Source organism: Rhizomucor pusillus, assembly GCF_041956525.1.
Source record: "Rhizomucor pusillus strain CBS 183.67 unplaced genomic scaffold VTP01scaffold_1, whole genome shotgun sequence".
Classification (NCBI taxonomy): Eukaryota; Fungi; Mucoromycota; class Mucoromycetes; order Mucorales; family Lichtheimiaceae; genus Rhizomucor; species Rhizomucor pusillus.
Window position 1 is genome coordinate 503571 of NW_027192143.1, and position 23573 is coordinate 527143.

Genomic DNA, 23573 nt, shown 5'->3' on the forward strand with positions numbered 1-23573 from the left:
ATATCGTATATCCAGTATAAATTGGACAAGTTTGTGCCTGTAATGCTGCGAGCTATAAAAATCGGCATTGTGGTATGCTCATGATCTTTTTTTAGGAAATATTGTCAAAAGGAGAGCTAAAGAAAATTAGCAATGATTATAACCACGAATGGATTGCTGGAGGTGAACCAGCAGACTTGGATGGATCTGCTGACGCACCATTGGAATTGATACTTGCCATACAAGAGCTCAAGGACTTTTTGCGGCCATTAGCACCCAGGCCATGGAGTACGCAGAGCATGTCCGCGACGCCTGGCGCATTTGTTCCTGTGCTCCGTGCGATATTAGAAGAGTACAAGCGAGAGCATGCAGCAGCCGAGAATACTATGAAACCCACACCTACATTGCCGAAATTGTTTGCTCTTACACCAGTGCCGACTCTCAAGCAGCGCTTTATAGCAGTAAACGGAAAGGCTTTAAGGGTATTGCTTAACGACAACAGCGAATCATATTCATATGAAGGCTATTGCTCGCTATTCCAAAAAGTCTTCGACATGGACAATTACAGATTTTTTAGGTATGGTTTCCAGATGGAATATACCATATCATTAATTAATGTACCCTTCTAGTGATGACAATAGCATCTTTACAAACCATATCAACACAGATGGTAAGGCTGTGCATTTTCAATTTGCAAGAGCTAAAAGAAAACCATGCATTCAGCTGGACCTGGAAGATTTCTCGAGCCAAGAAGTGGACGAATATTTCCATGTATGCGCCATAGATCCAGGCTGGCGACATATTTTCACAGCAGCCTATGGATGTGATGAACAGGAACATGAAATACGGCGAGTTAGCCGATCAGAATACAGTAACATGATAGGTGCAAAGCAAAGAACAAAACGATTACAGAAACGGAAAAAATAACATGGTATTGAAGTCATCGAGTCACGTTTTCCTACTGCGAAGACAGCAAACATCCAACGCTATAATCGATACGTGCATTATCTCCTGGTTCATGAACGACCTTACGCGAGTTCTACTTACGATACCATGCGCATACACGATTCCCGAACTTACAAGGCCGAAACAGAGCATGTGAAGAACTTGCGAATGTTATAATAAACGCGGCAAAAAGTACAACCGTAAGAAGCGGACGAAACGCGCCAGGAACCGGAAGAAGAGAAAAAAGTATCGCAAGAAGAGAAAACAGTATCGAGAACAGCGCCGACGAAATACTGAGAAGTACGTGAAATGGGGATCTCGAAATATCCATGTAAATCAACCAAATGTTTCATCAGAATACCGTCGCAGCGAGAATCGGCTCTGCGATCGACGCTAGTACATTTGCAACTACAAAGAGAAAAAAATGGAAACGAGAAACAGTACCGCAGCGAAGCAAGGGCAAGATGCCACTCGTGGTATTCGGCGATGGAATGACTGCGAACGTGGGACCCGAAAGGGTTTAGGTTTTTACGGCAAGCTTTGCAGTTCATCTTGGATTCTGAATATTATTGAAGTACTAATATTGAGACTGCTTCTCTTTAGATGATTCGGTAAGTAAAAACGGATACAAGCCTGTAATACCTGGAATTTTTACTGATTGAGATCGGCTTGGCAACTGCGCTACATGGCAAATTTGAACCAATACGGCAAGAATATTTATTAATTTTATTCCACAGGTTTAAATCTGCCTTGTTTGTGGTGCAATTTTATGCTCCAAACGACAACTGTTTTTAAAATACAGTATGCGTGTGTCACCTATTCGTTTTGCATGAAATCATTAAAAGCTCCGATCGGCTTCCGCTTTCGAAGATGTATTGTACGTACGATTACGGCATGCAAGGAATGTAAGCAAGCCTCGAGTATCAGTGTGAACTCATCAGCATTATTCAATCTGTATTCTTCAGAAATCAATTCTTTGGGTGTTTTTTTTACTATTAAATATCTTTTTTGATATCATGGCATACAACAAAAAATAAATTTATTCTCATTTGTCTTTCACGGGAGTTCAAGATTCTGTCTAGCGTCCTGCCATATTCGAGCGCTCTAAATTGATGAATGAGCATGTGAATGATGTCGGGTGCGGGCTCAGCAGTAACATACCTCCTCGCAGTACTGCAAATGGATCTTTGCATACGCGATCATCATGGCGCGAAGCTCTACTGTCCGTTTACGCTTAAAATCATTCAACTCATGTTGTATATTTTCTGATATGGTTTCGAGTTCCTGCTCAGTGCTGGTCAAATCCGTCTGGAGCTAAATCGGTGTTCTCTTTTTTTAGCATACTATCTCGAAACAGATTATCTCACAATTCGTTCATTTGCTTACCTCTGCCACTCGCCGCTGAAGCTTTCCGATTTGGTTACGGCGCGTGGCCTCAGGATCAACATCAATCATGCCTTGCAGAGTGCTGCTCATGGCATCCAGCAGCTTCCTCGGTGATGCCCATTTTTTGTAGCGGTCGCGGGACGCACGGATAGCAGAAGCACTTGCACTAGGAGGATACTCGCTGCCGTCGCCGCCGTTGGAGGAGGAAGGTCTGTCGTGGATATCTATGGCTGCAAAATCATCTTCGATGGAGCGGGTATCAATGTCGCTATCCACATTGGATGATGCAATCTGCACTAGCGTACTGAGTGATTTTCCACTGCTCAGCGCTGCCTCAATCTGTACTGCGTGGTCTTCGGTTTTTAATAGACTCTCCAGAGCAACGCTTTTGCTTTCCAATGTCGATTGGATGAGCTCAAGCTGCGCACGTTTCGAACGTCTATAATGTAGGATATCCTTCGCGATTTGGGTATATTGTACGTATTCATGCATGTGCTCCATAAAGTCTATTTCTAAAGAATGTACCTAGAAATGGACAAACATGTTAAACCTTCTCGATAGCTTCCTCTCAATATGCGTCTATACCAGCTGCGCCATATTCAATTGCGTCGAGCTTGTTGCCAAAGCGATCCGTTTGATATCGCTGGCAAACTGCCCTGATTCGTGTAAGTTCAATGTGTCGTATATACGCCCGAGCTCGGAATAGTCCATCGATATCTCTTTAAATACATGAAAATACTGATGAGCTTTATATTTGGGATTGGTCAGAAATTCAGAGTGGATCATACCTCCAAGTCTTCGTGATAGCCGTTGCTGTGTCCTGTCCAGTTTAGATGTGGCAAACTGAGCATGGGCTTCAATCAAGGATTCCGTGTCAGCAAACTGAGGATCTGGCTCTTTTGTGGCATGTTGAAGAAGCGCCCCAGCGCTGCCAAGCAAATACTTGGCGGAATCGCCTTCTTTAGATAAAGTAGAAATGGGTGAAGAATTCATTACTTCTGACTGCATTTGCTTTAGATATTTCCATTCAGGGAGATATATTTAGTATCACTTACCCAAAGTACACTGCCATCCAAAAACTGATGAAAAACGTGTTCGTGGCGCAAACGGGGATGTGCCGCCAAATGCGTCAAGAATCGAAGCAGCATCCGTTTTCGCTTTTCTATCAAAGCATCGTCTTTCCTATCACGTAAATTCGCATAGTCCGCTTTTCGGGTAAAGATCGTTATCAGCTGTTCAAGCACAACGATAACTGTATGGATATACATACTCAATGAATGTTTCCCCGGTATAGGTGGTACGAGAACGTCAGGATATAGCTGTGTCAAGGCCGTACGAAAAGAGTCGAAATCCCTATAGCGTCTCTTGGCTTCCTTGCCCTGTATCAGCTGTCAGCAAGTACATGCGTATGGTCAGTCTGTATAACTAGCTGACCTGAAAACGAATGGTGTAGACGACGTGAGTTGCAGTGCCTGTAGATTTCTCGGTCGTATGCTTCTCAGCGTCGACAATCGCGAGATCGAACTGCGATTGCTGCAAAACTTGATTTGTGAAGCAGCCGCACGCCTTGGCTGCGTAAAAGGTCATTTCGTCAAAAAGGTCAAGACAAACCTGCGGACATGCTCGTGCGGCAAGCAATTTCATGCAGCTGTCCGTCAACTGGTTTCGAAATATCTCCCCTTACAAAACGCTCTTTTGTTGCATAACATTATGTAGAATCTTAAATAGCCTGCTTGTGAGCATGTTTATGCTGTTGTACTTATGAAAGAAACAATGATGTAGGGCACAAAGCCTCTTTGCATCGAAGCATAATTATGTTAGTTCATAGAAAGCTCGTTCTCAAGTAGCATCAAGAATAGTTATTGCCAAGATTCCAAGACAATACATACAAGACCAAAACAGTTTGTAGGGTCACATCCTCTCGATATATGATCACCTGCAAGATTTCCTTTACATCCATGCTGAAAATCAATAGGCGTCTTGCCCCGACAAGCAAATCTTGTTCCGCCGTTCGTAATATGGCGTCCTCAGGTACGAGGATTATCTTGTAACAATGAAGCTCATTAGCTAAATGCACGAGTAAAGAATCGACAAAGTCCTCAACATTTTTTTCGACGATAAGCACGAGATTCAACTCGCTCTCAAATACTCTGCAAAAGCAAACCGAAGAGAGCCTGCCAGGAGCTCTCAAGCGCTTGAATGACTTTACACAGACTGTGCAGCAGCGTGTACGTGACCTCCCATCCAATTTGTCGAATCCTCTCGAGTCGTTTGAGGCAGAGCGAGAGAAGTTTGTAAAGGCTAAGGCGAACGAAGGCGGCCGCAGTCGAGGTTCAGGTAATAATAGACTCTAGCTGGCGAGCATTGTAGACACAAGGCTGAGTGCTTTTCTTTTTATATCAGTTCCTGTTGCTCCTTGGGAAGGATACGGAGCTTACGAAAAACCCATGAGGCTTAAGCTTTTGGAACTATCAAAAGACAAGAGGAACTTTTTGATTCCACCGCCAGAAGACACGAGTTTCCAGTTCGACATTAAGGCATATGAGCAGTCGGCCAAGGCTTCCTTGCAACACGATCCTAATCTGGCAAAGATGCGATTTGCTCTCGTGCCCCAACAGCAAGTATTTTTGCTCATTTAATACATATAGATTACGAGTTTAACAATTATCGCATAGCATCACCGAGCCAGTGTTCTGGAGAAACTATTTCTATCGGGTCACGTTAGCGAAGCAAGCAGTCCTCTCATCCACTGATATTGATCCCTCGGCTGTCTCTGAAGAAGAAGAACTGCCAGAAGAGAAGGTAAAGTTGGCAGATAACGAGTAGTATTGCTCGACGTAAACTTATTTGTATGCGTACAAGGACGAAGTATTATTTGATTTCGCTGGAGATGACGAAAATGAAGACGATGAGGAAGACGGAAAAAAGGATGCTGATAAAGCGAAAGAGGAGACAAAGGCTTCAGCAAAAGGTATCGATTATAGAAAGGCACATGCATTGGCCAATATTTGATCCACTCACTGTTCATTTCTTAGACGAAACAAATACCAAGGTTGACAGCAGCAAGAAAGAAGAGGTTCACGATGAATACGAGGGTATGGAAGAATGGGAGCGAGAGCTCCGGAGGGCAGCCAGCGAGGCGCTCTAGTGACCACCCTCATGCCTTCATATCTCAGTTCCCTCTATCCATATACATATATCATCTTCTCGTGCCATTATTTTCTGTTCATGTAACATATTAAACTGACATGCTATATCAAGACAAATGCTGAGACTATATACATTTTTAATTAACGTTAGAAGGGTTTGGCGCATTTTCTGTACTCGATGGTTTTTGTGATAGGACATTGCATCTCTTGCCATGAAATGGGAATCATTGTAGCTCCTGCAGAGTATTCTTCCGTTAACACGTTGGTTCGATGAGATGATTGATGCATGGCTACGTACCGGCTACGCTGGTTGCAAATATGACACCAAGTTCATTCTTTGCGGTTGAAAGCATGTAATGTCGAGCATCACCCAGAGATATTACTTCGGCTCTCACGATATCGCCCGGCCGGAAGGAATTGTAGATCTTGACTTTATCCTTCTCTGTTGCCCGTACGTCCTGACTTCTGTGCGTCACAAATATGATTTTTGAGCAAACTCATATACTCTGCAATACAGCAAGACCGCCTTTACCGTATAGATCCTAAGAAGTCTTCTCTGCAAGGAGTGTCTCCTACAACCATAATGGCAATAACAGCGGTGTGTGGAGATACACGGATAACTTTGCCCGTCACCTAAGTGTACAGTGATAGTGAGAAACAAGCTGATCAAGATTCACGATCTGTCGATCTACGTACGATACTGCCAACCTCGGGAACAGCCGATTGTTCCTTTTCTCGAGTAACGCTCATTACCGGGAGCTATGGATTAAACGTCGTCAATCGTCGCGATCACGAAACCGAGTAATTCTCCAAACGTACTTTGCCCTCATCTCGTGTTCGAATGCGTCTGAATCCAACGACGCTCGCATATAGCAACCCTTCCCTTTCATAGGTTCCTGGACCAGCTATGTAGTCCTCGGCATATCCAAGCCGCTGCCCTGGCGTCACGGCAGTGTCCATATCGAAGATGGTTGGAAAAAAATGCAGTTGGCTTGAAAAAAAAAAAACTCAGTACGCACTTCCAAAAAAGAGAAGCGAGCAATTTTGCAGACTGTGTGGTTATTTAAAATGTACATCTATTGCACTACAAATGTATGATTCTGTAATCTGGGAGAAAAAGAGACGAGATATAGCACAAAAATGTTCATCAAAAGCTTTACGAAGAAGGTGGGGATGGATAGGACACAATGGAGCTGGTGCTCTTGCTAGGTTCTTGAGCCAGCATCTTAGTGACCTCTAGCTCTGCCTTTGTGACGCTAAGTTCTGCTTCCAGGTGAGCTACGCGATCTACCAATTCTTTCTGTTCATCTAAAGCATCTTCAAGTTCCTTGACGCGCTGCTGACTATCCGCCAGCAACCTTTCTGTATTTGCTTTGCTCGATTGTGACTGGGCTAGCTCTCTTTGAAGTTTGCGAATGGTGGCCCATGGATCCATGTTATTCAACGACTCTTGCTCGCTCTTTGGACACTTCTACACAGTATATTAGAGCATTGAATCCTCTTTGCTACTCCTATCACGTTCTAGTTTACCTCGCTAACAGAAGGACTGAGGAGTATTGTGGATGATTCCTCTTTGGGTGCCATGGCGACAGACGATGACGTTAAGATAAGACGCGTGAGTTGGTCAATCCTATAGCATTCTAGTAAGCATTTTAATTATGGGTATCTAAACAGCTATGCAAGCTTGCCTTTCTTTTAAGGCACTCCGCACAAGTCGCATTTGCCTCAATTGTTGTTCATGCTATGCAAGATACAATGCAACGTCAATCGCTTTTACCAAAGAGCCAGATGTGCAAAGGTGCAATATATGTTTACCTGCTGCCGTTCAGCCATTAGCATAGACTTTGCACTTTCCTTCTCTTGCTGCAGGAAACTGTTTGCAGTTTGTAACTTGGACTTGAGTTCAGAGATCTCATTGCGATATCTTTGCAAGAGCGCTTTGTCATTTAAAACTTCTTCGTTGCTTGCCGAGATGATTACTTTCTTGACACGAGCTGCAAATTTAAGGGTATTTATGGATTCTTCCAGAGAATTAGATGTTGGACTTATGGTACAAACGACGACGATTTTCGCGTGGCCGGATAATGAGGGTTGCAAAATTCTGGTAAGTTTGGAATCTCGATATGGTATATGTGCAGTGATGCTAAAAGATGCTTTGTGAGTGCACACTCCTCACTACTGCGTGAAATCTAATCACCTTTTCTTGCTTTCTGTAAGTTTCGATATAACGGTGCCTAAAGTGAGCAAGCTTCATATACCAAAATGGTTAATAAGACAAAGATCTTTCTTAGAGCTTTTAGCCTGACAACCTTTTGTTGATGTATGCGCCTTCTTTTCTTCGTTCTTCATTGCTTGCTGCCTTTTCCGAGCCCGCAAGATCAATCAAATTCTGATGATAAAAGCACATTCAATTAACAACAAATCATATAATTTTCAAAATCAAAGAAACCAGACCAGTTGAGAAATTTTCATAGCTTCATGGTTTTCAGCGTTGAAATGAGAGCTTGGAAGCAGGGATGTGCTCTGGCTGACACGTTCTCTACTCTCGATTACCTTGAAAAGCCAAGTTAGCCCATTGAAAATACGAGTTTTCGGACAATTTGCGAGTACGAACCATTTGGAAAATAGTATGGCTTCGGCTGCTATGTAGATTATAGTCAGTGGTACTGATGTGTCTATTGGCTAACAGCATAGAAAAACTATTAGATTCACATGAGATATTCAGTATGTATGATATCTACCTTCTCCTTTTCGAATAATTGCCATCACATCCTGCGGGCAAGTCACTACTTCCTCTGTCAATGGACTAACGTAGATGCCTCTCTATGCAATTCGATTCTTTCAGTTACTCATGCGTCCTGTATCCTCTTTCTGTATTACGCACCCTTCTATCCTCGTGAATTCTTAGATTGTCATTTCCGGGCGATAGCAGGTCCCTTATTGTTTCGTTGTAAATTTCCAAATATGAGACTCGAAGGACAAATTCTCTATTCATTGTCTAAACGCACCATTCCTTAGAAGAGCGCATAAATAGGTAAATCATTTGCGACTATACCTGTTTGATGCAATCAAATACGGTATCAACCGCTTTTGGTATCACGCCAGGCTCATTTTCCGTCCCTGCATAAATCCTGTTAGACTCTGGACAATGAAATGTAAAGCTGTATTCAACTTGCCCATCTATCAACAATTGATACCGAAATAAAGACAATACAGGATTGCATCAGAAAGTCTATCTTGTAAATGAGCATAAAACCTACCATGGTCTTAAGTTACACGCCGTCTAGGTCAGTACACAGTTGATCAGACAGTTCAAATAACTGACTTACATATGTCTTCCCGCTTGCTGTCTGTCCATATGCGAATACAGTGGCTAAAATACGGCTGTCAGCATAAAACCGGAATATAATCAAGATTCGAATATTGTTTGTACCATTATAGCCATCCATAGCTTGTCTAGTATGAATATATAAAGTTATTCTCCAGTTTAGCAAAGTATCATTGACTGCAATCCTACTTACTGCACAATATTCTGCACACTGTTTTGGTAGAGCTCCATATTATCGCTACCATGGAAAACGTGATCTGCTCGATTGAATTTTCGTCTCAGCACCTCCTCAAATGTGGCATCAATGCGCTGACCACAAGCTTACCGTAACGATACTCTACTTGACGTCCTTTGTTCACCTCGCGGCGTTTCTGGAGACCATAATCTGATAATCGAACTTTGGCTTCTTGAACTAGGATGTCCCAACAGTTCCTCGCAAAGTCTCGGAACTCTTGCTGCGCAAGCGGTCGGCAACGGACAACCACTTTCACATTTTCGCTGCCTGGTAACAGCTGAGCCGAATGATGTGTTGATATGCTCGTGCTACTGGTAGCTATCGTTGTAGTGCTGCTTGCCGTACTGGCAGTGCTGCTGACACTGCTCTTTCGCCGTGCATACGTCGAAATAGACGGAGTTAAAGTTGTTATTGTCCGTGAAGTCGATCGAGATGCTGTTAAAGTGCTTGAGGTAGATTTCGGTTGTAGTCTCGTGCTCTTTGTGCTGGTGCTTGACGATGTCGAAGGTGATCGGTGCCGGGTATACATTGCGGGACTAAGGTAGTTGTTGTTGGTCATTTTGGAAACAAGAAAGGAAAGTTTGGCGGTCGGACAAGGTTGGGTCCGTGACATTGAGCTGTGTAACGAGTAATATGCGCGTCAAAGCGTCCTTAGCGCCTGCATCTGGGGTCAGTACGACATTTCTGGCATACATCATGCTCCGTGCAGGCGTGGCTACGTCGAAAGCTGAGGATCTTCCTTTTTATGCCGCGGTAAACCTTAGGGAGTTTACGCCCACGATGTCACCTTGCATGTCATCGGCTGTTATAAATTCCCTTCTTCGCTCCTAGTAAGGTTAATTCTGAGCATGTAAAGAGCCCTGATATAAAACCTTCTCTTAGATGCTATACATGATTCTTCTAGATATAGCCATGTGTAGTAGACATACAAGTCCCTTTCGCCAGGATAATAGTCTGAACAGATTCAATTCGAGATAAGGCACATGTTTTTCGTCTCTGGTAGTTTATAACAAGGCTGTTGATAGTTAGTTGGAAGCACTCTGTTCACTAAGCGGCAAGATTCTGGAGCCGAAACATTGTCATACATTTCCCCAGTCTGAGCTCTCCGCGTGCAATTAGAGTCTTTACCATGTCTTCGATATTCTCTTGGGAATCGACACAGCAGGATCTACTCCAAGGGTTCCAGAATCTTTTCGAGCTGATCGCTCGAGGGGACAGCTTGTCCTTTGTAAAAGTTTGCTTCAACGATCCAACATTCCTGATCGACTCTTACACACACGCGAATGCTTACGCTATCGCGGCAGAATTCGCGTGCTTTTTGGCTATATTTCATGTCCTTATGGGTGAAATAACGAGGAATTACAGTCAAGTTGGTACGTAATGTTCAAACAAGAGATTATTGCATTTTAAATCAACATGCGGATCCGGATATCATCGTACAGATAAAGCGTGGTCGATTTTGCCTCCTCTTTACAGCTGGCATTTCACGTTGCATGATTACCTAAACCGAGGTGCCTTCAACCCTCGATTGCTCCTCGCCACACTGCTGATCACAATTTGGGGTATCCGTCTTACATACAATTTTGCGCGGAAAGGCGGTTATGAGTGGTCCGGTAGAGATTATCGCTTCACGTACATCCACGAAAAAATCGGCAATATCGGCATGTTCCTCTTGAATATCGTTTTCATCGGCCCAGTGCAAGATAATCTCTTCATTCTCATGACTGCTCCACTGTATGCAGCCAGTCTTGTTGAGGCTACGCACTTGACTTGGCTGGACGGTGTTACGGCCATCCTATTCTTGGGACTTTTGCTGATTGAAGTCGTAGCTGACGACCAGCAGCTCATGTTCCAGACAAAGAAATTCGCTCTTCTCGAATTTGTACACAATGACCGCAACAAGCTGACTGGAGATTACAAGCGCGGTTTTCTCTGCAGCAGTGGTTTATGGAAATACAGTCGTCATCCCAATTTCTTTGCTGAACAGGCCATGTGGTGGGCTGTATATCTGTTTTCGATCATCACTCGCGTACAAGCTGGCGATGCCACATGGAGCGACCCGGGATTGTATTTGCATTGGACTGGACTGGGTGCATTCTTTTTGACTTTGCTTTTCCAAGGTAGCACCTGGCTGACAGAGGTATTGCAATACGTAGCATGCCACGGCAAAAGATAAAGAGCTAACGATGCGTGTAGTATATCTCCACGGAAAAATACCCCGATTACAAGCTGTATCAACGATCAGTTAACCGCTTCGTACCGTGGTTCTCGAAACCAATGCAAAACTCTGAGAAGAAAAGGGATTAAGAGATGCTTGAATAAAGTTACTAATGATGTACGGATGCGCCATAGCGACCGCGGACTGTAGAGCTAATGAACCAAACAACCTTTTCCAAAAAGGAAAGCGACTCTTAAACTTTATTGATACTTGCTCTCAACAATGAAATGACTATTATGCGTCACAGGAGCCGTGAATATTTTGATAACACTCCTTGATCAGTAATTTAAATGCTCCTTCATCAGGTTCATGGCGGCTTTCTTCCCGATCCGAAAGTCTAGATAATTATCCTGCTTTAGTGCCATCTGCTAGACCAGAAGAGCGGCGCCGCTAAAGCCAGGATGGCCAGAGGAGAAAACTGTATTGTCTTGGATTCGCTCAGCCAGGATCGCCTACTATTACCATCAATACAAAGAAGAAGCCGCTCCTATTAAAAAGTGGTAAGCCTTTATAATGCATTTATTTACTGAGATGTCTTACTCATTGTACACGCTGGTTTCAATTCTAACATAGCGCCGGACTATGACGAGGATTTACCTTGAAACATGAGACAGAATCTTTACAGAACTCGCCTTCGGCCGACATAGAGAACAATTACCAATGAAAGAGAAACAGTCGCAGAAGGCGACAGTCAACTGCGATAATTACGGAAAGATGCCGCTGAGCAAGCCGACACAAGTACAATTTCAAGGCATCCGAAGAGAAATCCGCAGGCAACCCACACAAGCGCTGCTCTTGAGGACCTGAAGAATGCTAACGGCTGTCTGACTACCAGTTATCATCAAGTATTGTTGATATGATTCTATACTCGATCGACTTTTCTCCATCCAGCAAGCGCTGCACACCATGCTGAAAGCACAAGAAATCCGCGCAGCAGGAGGCAGAATGAATTTTAAAAGCGCAAAGGTTCGGTTGCCCAGCGTACAAACGCTCGAATGACTAACGCACCTAACGAATTCACTTTTTCACAGGATCCCACCTACTCTGTCTCCTTTCCATCAATGACGTTCGGTGCACGTGCTATGCCGAGAAAATTGTTCAATAGGGCACTCAAAGCACGAGGCGTACCATTTGCGCCTTTCCGTAGGGGGCGATTTTCAAATATATCGTCATCTTGATAGATACGAGATAGTCTTACAGAGAACGGCCTCTTTTCTCTGCATTTTTTTCTGTCAACATGGATCAATGCCCACGCCTGCACGACGTTATGGGCATTTTCCATCGGCTTGAAGCTGAGCAGATTTGTGGGGATGTTCGGCAACGTGAGTAGAAATTGTCAGCAATTATTAGCAGCAGTACTAACTGGAAACCTGTCATAGCTGGAGCATCGCTTACTGTCACGACCGGTAGAAGTAGGCATCCAATCTTCCTGTAGACACTCACTTTTAAGCACCCAAGTGCCCCTAGAAAATCGAAACCCAGGAGCCAAGGCAGATGCGCAGCATATCTGTGCTATTAATCCTGGAGCACGGAAGCTATGGACTTGGTACAGTCCAACAAAGGGCGCAGGTATCCTAAGTGGTTCCAAAAGATACGCACAGTCTCGCAAAGGTGCGGTAGCATATTGAAGGATTGCTCCGACCTCACAGGGATAAAGATGGACAGATCCAATATGCACCAGTAGGCGTCCAAGGAGAAGAATGGTTGCAACACGAGGAGCAGGTCAAAGAAACGGCACTGCGTCCGGGAGAGGCACTAAAGCGGCATCTACCAGAAGACCACTTCTCGTCAGAGAAACAAAGAGAAAGGAGATACCGAGTATTGACAGGCTCTGACTACCAGTTTTTGGAGGTGCAAGAAGGCAAAGAAATATACGTATCAAGAACGTATCAAGCAGTAATGCGCTGCAAGGATGAAGAGGGCAAGGAGCACAGAGTCGAGTTCAGCTTCCCAGTGAAAGAGTGAATAACTGGAGAAACGAAATAGGAGAGGATGTTTTACTTGACATTTACACCAAGAGGCATAAGTTGAAAGACGAGGATGGTGAATACGTCAGAACAGGATGATTCTGAGGTGGAATCCAGTGATTCAGACGAACCCGGCGATACTCAAGACAGCGGCTATGAACCATCCAATGATGATCGTGATTAGAATGAGGATAACTGTAGTTATAGAGTGTAGCTATAGAATCGCCTCCATCTCTGCTGTAGTGATTCTTGGTCAACGTCCTTAGAAAGATGCATTATTCTCATAGCACCTTAGCCTCAATGACATAAAAACTATAGTATATCTCTGCGAAAAAGAGCATTACGCATGTCAAAGCTTTGTTAGTAGCTTCATGGTATGGTTCTTGAAGCAATGCAGGAAATAAGGGTTTCATGCGATAAAGCTTCTGTTGTAGCTTCCGTCACAAATTGTTGGCTCGTGCGCGGAACACCATTGTTCACGCGGAGCAACAGCGCCTTCGTTTCCTTGGCAAACGTCAAGCCAACAGCGTAAAGAATCTACACAATGTACCTCATAATCGCAATAATAGCGCTGCTGCTAGCAGGTTGGCAAAGAGTACATGAAAGCTTTGGTATGTTGCGCTAATGAGAGCCGACAGTATGCTTCATTTTTAGAAAGAAACTGGCCGAACTTGCCAATCGGGGCGCAGACCAAATGAACCGTATGCTCGGCTACCATTTATTACCAACAACAATCGGTTCATTCGAAGACGATATTGAAGACGGACTGACCAGCTCATACTTTGATTTGGAAGCAAACTTGGAGCAAAACGATCAACGAGCTGGTCTTAAAGACAAGGAAGAGATTCTAAAAATCATGAAAAAGCAAAAAGTCTCCTTTGACGAAGCACGTCTTATCCGGCAGCAACGTTTGCTCAAGAAAAATGTAAGACTCCATATGGCGTTTGCATTATCCAGACACAGTTGGGTTAACGTTTGAGTTTCATATATTACAGAACATTGATCCCGCTACAGGTCTTCCTCTCGATCCGAAGTTTGTAACTTTTGGCGGACCATCTCCATCTTCATCATCATCTACTTCATAACAAACCAGGGAATACATATATATACCATTTTATATCTATATCTACAATTTTGCCTGGATGCCTGCTTCTTTGAAGATCGTTTGCAATTTTCCAGATTTGTATGCTTCTTCCAAGGCGCTGTAACCACCGATGTGCTTCTTGTTAATGAAGATGTTTGGAACTGTCTTCTGGCCAGTGAGTTCGGCCAATGCTTGTTGGATATCAGCGCCATCATCGCGGGTATCGAGTTCGTACGCTTTGTACGAGACGTCTAGATCTTCGAATAGATCTTTGGCTCCTGTGCAGTAAGGGCAGTAGCTTTTGCTAAAGACCTGCGGAATGAAGAGTTGGTTCTTATGTAGAAGTGGAGACACTGGCATTACTCACCATTACTCGGTTGTCTGCAATGGCTTTCTTTACTAGTTCTTTTACTCCTTGTGCAATGGCTGACATTACGAAAAAGAAACGAAAGGCGTTATTCGATCGTCCTGCGGTGTTCCTGGATTGATATACTTCAAAAATTGCATCATCGGGACTGCCTGAGAGACCATCCCAATCAGTCAGCATCGTTAGTCAGCATGGATGGTGATCTTGGAAACATGCGCACTTTCATATTGCGAATTGATCTTCTAATGATAGAGAAGAAGAAAATCTGGAAGAAAATACTATCGATTCTCGAGCTCAATCCTACATACTTACTTCCTATTAATCCTTTTGAAATCGTTCTATGTTGTCTCAGACTTAGTCTATCTCGCTAGTCTATAAATTATTCATTGTCACTGCAAGTGTAATGAGATCAAAAACGATGGTTCTGTACGAGCTTTAATAAAGGGATTCGTTGCAGGGATGTGGGAACCACATCGTCCAACTTCTCCATATTCTGCTCACAAATCCATATTTATAGCAATTTGACCTATCCAGAAAATTACCAATGCTGTTACCAGTCTATATGAATCCATAATTGTAGAATACCCTGAAGAAATTTTGCAAGAACGCTCATGCACACATAGCCGAATGATATATCCTGAAAATTTTCATCGTGGGAATAATAGTATAAAGAAGAGACTAAAGACGATGTATAGTAAACTTTTGTTGGAACCAACAAACGCGCGGTGGCAGAAGATGGAATCAGCAAATTCACATGCTTAAATCGGTGTTCGTAGACGTTCTGCGCTGAATGGATCTTGTAGAAATTGCAGTTGTAAAACAGAGAAATTGAGCTTGGATTTCGGTGAATCAAGGGTGGGATTGAGCTGTTACTGTCGCGTGGCGATCAGCACGAAAGTTAATTATAACCTAGCGATTATGTTCTGCAATAAACATCTGTACTAGAAAAACTTTTGTCCAGCTTGACAACCTAGATAAGACCGTTTGTAGTTTAGATACCTTTCTTTGCTAGCAAGTAGAGTAGCAGAATCCGTAAATGCATGGTATTTGGCGTCGGTCAGAACTATGACGACCGTGTCGGCAAGTGCAACCACGTGGAAGCCAAACGTCATCGCAATATACATCTATGTGCATAATATGCAAGGTATTATTCATTGCACCTTGCATGAGTAATGTAAGATGAATTGATGACAATATAAGGTAAGCATCAACTAGACAGTGGGCGGGAATATTCCCAAACTGAGAGCGAGCATCGAACAAAAGATTCCAGGAATATGTATTGTTGCACTTTCTACGGGCACCTAGCCAATCGGAAATACCGGAGTCTTGCTATCCTTGAATACTATGGAAAATCAACCGGTGGGTTATGTAATGACGAGAAATGAGGATGCAAGAAATGAAATAGCCAGACATGTGATCAATTTACGGCCATTCATACTATTCATGCCTGCGAAAAGCAATGTTGCAACGAGTTTGGTATTAAAAAAAAAGGTTGAACAAGAGAGAAAATCTCGTCAAGCAGCGCCAGAAAGATCCAATGTTCCGGGCAAGCCGATTCGGATTTTTGAAGCTCAGTTTTTCAAGATATATAAACCGTCCACGCTTTCTCCCGGTACATTTAGGGAAACAAAGTTCTTTCTACCTCGTTCTTTTCGGATCTATGACCAACAACGAAGTGCTAGCTGCTGACTGGCACGTTCGATCAATAGAGGATGTCATAAAGCATTTCTCAACGTCAGTCGAAACTGGCCTTAGCAACAAGGAGGCGTCTGATCGCTATGCACAGTACGGATACAACGAATTATCGTCCAAAGGCGGAGCTACATGGATCAAGGTACTTTTGCGGCAATTCATTGATGCAATGAACTGGATCTTCATTGCCCTGGGTGTTGTATCCTATGTCTTTGCAGACTATGCTACCGGCTCGCTACTCGTCTTTATCGCTGTCCTGAACCTGTATCTCTCGTTTTCGCAAGAATATGCCGCTGAACAAACGCTAGCTGCATTGCGGAACTTGTCGTCTCCAATGGCCCTGGTCTTGCGCGAAGGACAGGAAGTTTCGATACCGAGCCGAGAAATCGTACCCGGCGATGTCTTGCTGATTAAGGAGGGTGACTCCGTTGCTGCCGATGCTCGTCTAGTTCAAGTCTCAAACCTCGAAGTCGATGAGGCGCTCTTGACGGGTGAATCTGTTCCTGTATCCAAGCAGTTGATCGTCCTTGACAATGCAGGTTCGTTGCGTGTAACAACAAACAAACCCCAAAATCTAGGGATACTTACATGAAAATGGTTTCAGATGAACCCTTAGGCGATCGTGTCAACATGACTTACAGCTCTACGATTGTTTCCAAAGGACGCGCCAAGGCAATCGTTACTGCGACTGGTATGCATACGGAAATCGGAAAGGTGGCAAAGAAGCTCGAGGATGCTGGCGATAACGACCGAACACGCCTGCAAAAGAGTTTGGACAAGATGTACTTTTCGCTTCTGATTGTCGCTGTTATTTTTGTCATTATTGTTTTGGCATCTGTGCGCTTCAAGGCCAACTACGATATCGGCTTGTATGCCATGACTGCAGCGCTTTCCGTTCTTCCGGCTGGTCTGACCACGGTCCTTACCGTAACTTTGGTGCTTGGTGGCAAGGAAATGACCCAACAAAAAGCAATTGTTCGCAAACTCAAAGTCTTGGAAACCCTTGGATCGGTTACAAATATCTTCTCCGATAAGACTGGCACTTTGACAATGGCGAAAATGGTGGTTGTTCGCTTCTGGACTCCTAGGGAAGGATTTTTCTTTGTGGAACCTAACGGTTTAGCACCTGTGGGAGAGGTCTATCGCACTTCGGAGCTCACGGACAAGGCCGTTGACACTGCCAAAGCCGAGTATATCGACAAGTCTGCCATATCTACGCAGGTCCGACAATTGCTAGAGTGCTCCGCGCTTTGCAACATGTCCAGTATCATGCTACGCCAGGAGCAAGAATCTGAAAAGGTTGACGAGAAAGTGGATTCGGATAATTGGATCGGCAGCGGTGCACCGACCGAGGTCGCTTTGCAAGTCCTCGCGCACAAATTTGGTCTCGGAAAACCACAGTTGCTCGCGGCAGGATGGGAAATGCTTGCCGAGTATCAGTTCGATTCTACCATCAAGCGTATGTCGACTCTTAACCGAAACTCTGCAACCGGCGATATCTACGTGTACACAAAGGGTGCTGCAGAAAGAATTTTGCCACTTTGCACTAACGTCTCCAATGAGTCAGCCGTCATGGAAACCGTGGAGAAACTCGCTTCCAAGGGTCTTCGTGTTATCGCTTTGGCCTGCCGCAAAATGGACTCAATTGATGCTGAAAAACCGCCTCCTAGCGACCGAATCCACAAGGAATACCCTAGAGACGATATCGAAAAGGATCTTGAATTCCTCGGTCTCACTGGTATTTACGATCCTCCACGTCCAGAGTCCCGTCAGGCTGTGCAAGAAGCCCACGAAGCTGGCATCTCCGTTCACATGCTCACTGGTGACCACGAAATCACTGCACGCGCCATTGCCAAGGAAATCAATATTATTGACAAGAGCTTGAGCCCGGAACAGGTCGACAAGGTTGTCATGACTGGCCCCAAGTTTGATGCACTATCCGACGAAGAAATTGACAAATTACCTCTGTTGCCCCTAGTTGTTGCTCGATGCTCACCCGAAACCAAAGTCAAGATGATTCAGGCTTCCGCTCGCCGACGCAATATCTCGGCCATGACTGGCGATGGTGTCAACGACTCTCCGTCTCTACGCATTGCAGATGTCGGTATCGCTATGGGCAAGAACGGCAGCGATGTCGCCAAGCAGGCTTCTGATATTATTCTGACTGATGACAACTTTGCTACTATTATTCGTGCCATCGCAGAAGGTCGTCGCATCTATCAAAACATGCAACGGTTCCTCTTGTACTACTGGATTCTTCTTGCTGGTCTCGCCATTGTTGTTATGGTCTGTTTGGCAATCCGCGATCCCGAAGGCAGGGCTGCTGCTCCCTTGTCGACGATCCAAATGATTTTGATCTACATAGCAGTAACCCCACCTGCAGCTGAACTCAGTGTACAGTCCGCATCGCCTACTGTTATGAAGGAGCCTCCAAGACCGCCAACCGAAAGTCTCTTCAACAAGGAAATCCTACTTGATCTTTTTGTATACTCTATTGCCATCGCTATTTGCTGCATCGTCGCATTTGCTGTACCTCTTTATACTCTCGGTGATGGTGTCGGTGCTGTTGACTGCGATACAAACTATCAAGCTGGTCCGTGCGACTCTTTCTTCCGTGGCCGCGGTGGTCTCTTGGTTTTCATATTGTTCTCGTCGATTGTCGTCATGGTACACTGCCGAAGCTACAGATCCGTTGAATGGGATCTTAAAGGCATCAAGAAGACACTGCGCTCGCGCACAACCATTGGTACCTTTATCTTCGATGTTATTGTCCTGGTGCTCTTTTTGTACATCCCGCAAGTTGCTGTTGATGGTTTCAAGATGCTGGGCATCACCTGGGAATGGGGTCTCTCCATAGGTCTCGTTATCTTCTTGATCGTTTTCGGCGAAGTGTACAAAGCTTTCAAGCGTCGCTTCATGAAGCCTCTTCGGGCTCATACTCCTCAGATCACTGTATAGATGATCTAAATTCTAGTTACTTTACGTACGCACTGTTCACTATTCATTATCAACACATTGCATTTTGTTATTTGTATAGTATTATATCTTTTTAGAATATAGAACCAAAAGATTGAGCATTTGACACATTGAAGCAATCTGATAACGCTGCGCCACTTTCCATACACAGATTCATTGCGTAGCAACAGGGAGCACCAATGCGTCAAGGGCGCGGCAAACCAGCCGAAACTCAGCAATATCGTTCTGAATCATCTTTATGCAATATTCATTTTCTTCCTCACACACGATAGATTGTGAATCCCATGGGATTATCGCCTACGCTGCCGACTGTACCCAGCGACGAGAACGTCGCGCTCCTAAGTTCGACCCAACCAAACGAACACCGGGAAGAATCCTCCCGGAATCACGTAGAGCCTACAAACGCCAAGAGAGGCCCAGCGTCAGCTGTCAACAGCACATCAACAAACGCTGCACATCTCGAACAAAACAATCGACAATGCAGAATCTGTGGTCTCTCTGAAGGGGAGGAGGAGGAGGAAGATGTTGACAGCGTCAGTAAAAGCAGCATCCCATACAGCAAAGTGCACATAACGGCCGATGAAGAGTCGCAAGTACGGAGATCACGCAAGGACAACCCCCTAATTCGGCCATGCCGGTGCAAAGGGAGCATGATGTACGTCCACGTTGACTGCCTAAATCGGTGGCGGGTAATGTCGCCACGTCAAGAATCGTTCGTTGCTTGCGACCTCTGTGGTTACAAGTACAACATTCACAGACCACGGTATGCTGAGCTGGTCAGCAATTCAGTTTTCGTGCGCAGTGTAACGATCCTTTTGGTAATCACGTTGACGGTGTGTATGGCCTACGTTTGCAAGGCTGTGGACGTGTATATGTTTCGTCGCCCGCCGCGACCCGACGATCCAGAATGGTTAGAGCTGCACGGACCAACGGTGTTTTGGATGGATAGAGTATATTTCCTCGCTGGGATTGTCACCGTTTCAATGCTCGGCCTCGTATATCTCGTTTATGTTTTTGCTATAAGCTCTCCAGCATCACCTACGCCATTCTTATTCTGCTGCGATCAGTCTGCGTGTCCTTTTTACAGTTGCTACCTAGCTGACCTAAGCGCATGTAGCGGAGATGCGGCTCTTGGAGGATTATTAGCGTTTGCTGCCTTCGCGGCGATAATCACGGTTGTCTTTGGGATAATGGGCATTGTCAGCGGCGTGTATGCATTGGTGGAATCGTTTGTGCAGAAAATTGCAGGCAGAGTCAAAGAACGCATTTTGGAAGTCAATCTTTGATCGCTATACCCACACCCTCCCTTTGCAGACATTCCCTTTACATAATCCCGATAATTCATCTTTGCCGAGAGATACCCGCTTTTCCCCGCAATGCGTGCTGTTTTCAGTGAATATATTTGGCTCCCCCCATGACCACCAACATTGCATTCTTGGATCAACGTATTGTTACTAAACATCAAATATCCCGTGATATTGTACCACCCAACTCGAATAAACGCTGTTTTGGAGATTGCTTCCAATGCCCCTTTTCAACAATCAGCATATCCATACATCTGGATTTCACAACATATCTACTCTCTTAACGGTCTAAATGTTCCCGAACACCAGTTCAGTATTTGTAAATTATAACAACCTGTCAGATTCGCCTGGTCTACGGACACTCGTTTCGGAGCACAGCACCTCAGGCTACTGGGGATTCCCTTTCCCGGAAGGGACTTAATTCTCAAATTATGTCCTTCGACGAAGCTTCCCCCTAATGTCCCCCCTTGATCCCCCGTACTGCTAAATTTCGCCTGTTACGTTTCCCTTCACCAGCTCCATTCCTCTTTGCTACATTTCAACACAATGCAAAGCCTTGACCCAACCCAACTACGCGAACAGCTCCAGAAGAGTCACAAGTACTTTGAAAGCTCTCCTGAGTTTATTGATAAGGCTATTAAAAACCTCGAAAATGCTCAGAAGGAAGTGACACGCATAGAAAACCTTCCTGTCCACAAAGTGCAGCGGGATATGGGCACTCTCGTCCACTTCAAGTTTGGAAGGGAACAGCCTGTGAGTCCCTGAGATGAGTAAGTCTATTTATATCCCAATCAGAAATATAACTGATATTCTTACTGCATATCGACCAACTCTTGCTACATCGTCTCCAATATCTCTGACTCTTCTTCAGTTATCAGCTGAAGATCTCCATCCGCTACCTCTTCATCACAACGGAATGCTTCGCATTCATCTTCTTTTTGCAGAGCGATGGTGCTGTCATCATCCTCAAGGATGTGCCTCAACTTGCGCTGAAGATTTTGAGCCCAGGCTTCAAACTTGAGCTTCATCTGCTGCAGAATATATGGCTCTCCATCCATCTGGTGCCCAGGACGACCATTGGCATCTTCATTTGCAAGCCGGAGAGCATCGGCAAACTCTGTCGATCGTCGTTCTATGTATAACTCTAATCGACGAGCATCGGCCTATAAGGATTTACGTTAGACTTTGAACAATTCTAAGAAATCCAACCGCACCTTTATCAGCTTGATTTCTATAGCCCGTTTGTAGAGCATATAATCATGAATCTACCGTGTTACCAGGGCTCCAGAAGTTGCTAACCGGGTTAAGCACATCTCGTAAATCAAGTCTTTCATCTGCTTGTACCGAGGACTGGATTTCCGAACGTCGGCGTGTTCATTACAGCCGATATGGTACGCATCACCGTTGATTCCATTGCCATTATAACTGCTGATACAACTACTTCCTTCAATTTCTCGTCGCGCAGTAAATTCTTGCTTGAAAGGTCAGATCCAGGCCGGTGCGGCAATGTCAATGTTAGAACGTCTCATTCTTCCTCTTCCTGGAACTCCCATCCTGGGGTGTCTAGTACGTCGTCTTCCTGCTGTTAGTTATAATCCACTTGGAACGGAAATCGGGGAATGTGCTGATACTTTTTGAAGTTACGCTTCAAGACAGCGACGCGGATGTAGGCTGGGACAGCCTTTAGCAATCGTTGTCTTCTGCCTTTGTATGTTCTCGGCTGTTTTTCCCCAGTTATTGCGGTACTGCCCACCTTGGGTACAATGGTAGGTGACATGTACATTGCCATTCTCTGCTGCTTCGGGTTTCACGCTGCTTCGCTTCGAATATGCAACTCCTTTCGCTGCTGACTCCTGAAGCAGACATTCCTCGAACTCTTCAAGATTATAGTAGTTTAGAATAAGAAAGAGGATACTGTGCGCCCAGGATTTTCGCGTTTCATTTCCATACTTAGTTATGAGAAAAGCATGGGTGCAGTTTTCGAGATCTCGTACTTAAATCATATTCGGAAGCTACAAATAAAGTCCATGGAGTACTGTCTGATAGCTGCTTTAAAGAGCATGCTCAATGTTTAGCCTTTTTGCACTGTACATTTTTCCTGCAGATAGCGTATGTTTCAGTCATGCTGCTTGGATAAACGAGTGTCCGTAGACCAGGCGCGTCAGATTTAGACACTGCAGACAGAGCCCATGAACTATGTCATTGATGAGGACCAGTATGCTCTTGAAACGGTAAGTTCATACATAATGCGATGTAATTCAGCGAGCACATAGACATTTTCGTCGATCAGGGCTTCCACGTAGAAAGTGACCGCGGTACATATCGCAAAGATTCATAAATCAACAGAATAATTGATCATTTTACAGGAAGCACTCACTGACGGCCTGGAACACAACAATTTGATTCATTCGCGCGCAATCAATACAGTCTTTTGCAAAAGTAGCTATGCGTAGAAGGTCCATTGCATTTGATCTCTCGTCTGTATCCTCTGATTTCACCTCTCCAAATACTCGGGAGCGACCGAAAGATAGTCCCTGGATATCGTTTAAGATAGCATCCGATCTCTCCACTCGATGCGTACAGCATTTTCTTTCGCTGGCATTGATTTGAGACCTAGTGCTGGTAAATGGAAACGAAACACCAATCAATCAGGCCAACAGTCGACATACCACCGTAAGAAATCGAATTAAACAAAGGCTGCAGGATAAGATCCAGGACACAAGAAATCATGCCATGCTCGCCGAGTTTTCCATGCATGGGTACAATGGAAAATCTTCCGGTCTACCGAAAATCGTAAATAACCTCCTCACGAAGTCATAAACAGTACTCTTGGAGACCTTGAGCCCCTCAAACCTCTGAAGCAGTCGCTCATCAATGTGCTTCGAAATGGCCTCCTTATGCTCCTCGCCGAGGATTGATGTCGCGTTCTCTGAAGTCTGCTCA

The 23573-nt window shown here is 44.6% G+C and overlaps 13 protein-coding genes across 13 annotated transcripts; 8 read left to right on the plus strand and 5 right to left on the minus strand.

Moving 5' to 3' along the window:
* Nucleotides 1–42: 42 nt before the first annotated feature.
* Nucleotides 43–1081, plus strand: VTP01DRAFT_228 (uncharacterized protein; the record flags this gene model as incomplete). The annotated part of the gene is made up of 4 exons (XM_069380723.1): nt 43–72; nt 123–556; nt 609–827; nt 892–1081. The coding sequence occupies 4 exons, from the start codon at nt 43–45 to the stop codon at nt 1079–1081; spliced, it is 873 nt and encodes a 290-aa protein (XP_069244648.1).
* Nucleotides 1082–1980: 899 nt separating this feature from the next.
* Nucleotides 1981–3897, minus strand: VTP01DRAFT_229 (uncharacterized protein; the record flags this gene model as incomplete). Its single annotated transcript, XM_069380734.1, has 8 exons — nt 1981–2028; nt 2086–2238; nt 2311–2835; nt 2896–3029; nt 3099–3312; nt 3366–3517; nt 3581–3689; nt 3745–3897. 8 exons carry the CDS (start codon nt 3895–3897, stop codon nt 1981–1983), a joined length of 1488 nt encoding a protein of 495 aa, XP_069244649.1.
* Nucleotides 3898–4238: 341 nt separating this feature from the next.
* On the plus strand, nt 4239–5458 carry VTP01DRAFT_230 (uncharacterized protein; the record flags this gene model as incomplete). Its single annotated transcript, XM_069380746.1, has 6 exons — nt 4239–4341; nt 4396–4647; nt 4714–4927; nt 4986–5112; nt 5173–5281; nt 5346–5458. 6 exons carry the CDS (start codon nt 4239–4241, stop codon nt 5456–5458), a joined length of 918 nt encoding a protein of 305 aa, XP_069244650.1.
* A 148-nt stretch (nt 5459–5606) lies between these two features.
* On the minus strand, nt 5607–6419 carry VTP01DRAFT_231 (uncharacterized protein; the record flags this gene model as incomplete). The annotated part of the gene is made up of 5 exons (XM_069380757.1): nt 5607–5695; nt 5758–5924; nt 5992–6092; nt 6156–6218; nt 6279–6419. 5 exons carry the CDS (start codon nt 6417–6419, stop codon nt 5607–5609), a joined length of 561 nt encoding a protein of 186 aa, XP_069244651.1.
* Nucleotides 6420–6615: 196 nt separating this feature from the next.
* Nucleotides 6616–9581, minus strand: VTP01DRAFT_232 (uncharacterized protein; the record flags this gene model as incomplete). Its single annotated transcript, XM_069380768.1, has 16 exons — nt 6616–6930; nt 6990–7089; nt 7148–7200; nt 7275–7602; nt 7657–7707; nt 7769–7848; nt 7914–8012; nt 8074–8141; nt 8201–8282; nt 8344–8457; nt 8515–8579; nt 8632–8725; nt 8789–8832; nt 8893–8915; nt 8981–9044; nt 9113–9581. 16 exons carry the CDS (start codon nt 9579–9581, stop codon nt 6616–6618), a joined length of 2049 nt encoding a protein of 682 aa, XP_069244652.1.
* A 570-nt stretch (nt 9582–10151) lies between these two features.
* VTP01DRAFT_233 (uncharacterized protein) lies at nt 10152–11329 on the plus strand (the record flags this gene model as incomplete). Its single annotated transcript, XM_069380779.1, has 3 exons — nt 10152–10395; nt 10465–11162; nt 11219–11329. 3 exons carry the CDS (start codon nt 10152–10154, stop codon nt 11327–11329), a joined length of 1053 nt encoding a protein of 350 aa, XP_069244653.1.
* Nucleotides 11330–12477: 1148 nt separating this feature from the next.
* On the plus strand, nt 12478–14292 carry VTP01DRAFT_234 (uncharacterized protein; the record flags this gene model as incomplete). Its single annotated transcript, XM_069380790.1, has 8 exons — nt 12478–12562; nt 12620–12652; nt 12708–12851; nt 12898–13193; nt 13526–13581; nt 13642–13791; nt 13862–14132; nt 14203–14292. The coding sequence occupies 8 exons, from the start codon at nt 12478–12480 to the stop codon at nt 14290–14292; spliced, it is 1125 nt and encodes a 374-aa protein (XP_069244654.1).
* A 41-nt stretch (nt 14293–14333) lies between these two features.
* On the minus strand, nt 14334–14724 carry VTP01DRAFT_235 (uncharacterized protein; the record flags this gene model as incomplete). Its single annotated transcript, XM_069380801.1, has 2 exons — nt 14334–14603; nt 14659–14724. 2 exons carry the CDS (start codon nt 14722–14724, stop codon nt 14334–14336), a joined length of 336 nt encoding a protein of 111 aa, XP_069244655.1.
* A 1594-nt stretch (nt 14725–16318) lies between these two features.
* On the plus strand, nt 16319–19308 carry VTP01DRAFT_236 (uncharacterized protein; the record flags this gene model as incomplete). Its single annotated transcript, XM_069380812.1, has 2 exons — nt 16319–16889; nt 16955–19308. 2 exons carry the CDS (start codon nt 16319–16321, stop codon nt 19306–19308), a joined length of 2925 nt encoding a protein of 974 aa, XP_069244656.1.
* Nucleotides 19309–19610: 302 nt separating this feature from the next.
* On the plus strand, nt 19611–20612 carry VTP01DRAFT_237 (uncharacterized protein; the record flags this gene model as incomplete). The annotated part of the gene is made up of 1 exon (XM_069380823.1): nt 19611–20612. The coding sequence occupies one exon, from the start codon at nt 19611–19613 to the stop codon at nt 20610–20612; it is 1002 nt and encodes a 333-aa protein (XP_069244657.1).
* A 564-nt stretch (nt 20613–21176) lies between these two features.
* Nucleotides 21177–21395, plus strand: VTP01DRAFT_238 (uncharacterized protein; the record flags this gene model as incomplete). Its single annotated transcript, XM_069380834.1, has 1 exon — nt 21177–21395. The coding sequence occupies one exon, from the start codon at nt 21177–21179 to the stop codon at nt 21393–21395; it is 219 nt and encodes a 72-aa protein (XP_069244658.1).
* Nucleotides 21396–21466: 71 nt separating this feature from the next.
* Nucleotides 21467–21883, minus strand: VTP01DRAFT_239 (uncharacterized protein; the record flags this gene model as incomplete). The annotated part of the gene is made up of 2 exons (XM_069380845.1): nt 21467–21793; nt 21845–21883. 2 exons carry the CDS (start codon nt 21881–21883, stop codon nt 21467–21469), a joined length of 366 nt encoding a protein of 121 aa, XP_069244659.1.
* An 814-nt stretch (nt 21884–22697) lies between these two features.
* VTP01DRAFT_240 (uncharacterized protein) lies at nt 22698–23548 on the plus strand (the record flags this gene model as incomplete). The annotated part of the gene is made up of 4 exons (XM_069380857.1): nt 22698–22739; nt 22802–22861; nt 23283–23389; nt 23455–23548. 4 exons carry the CDS (start codon nt 22698–22700, stop codon nt 23546–23548), a joined length of 303 nt encoding a protein of 100 aa, XP_069244660.1.
* Between the last annotated feature and the right edge of the window lie 25 nt (nt 23549–23573).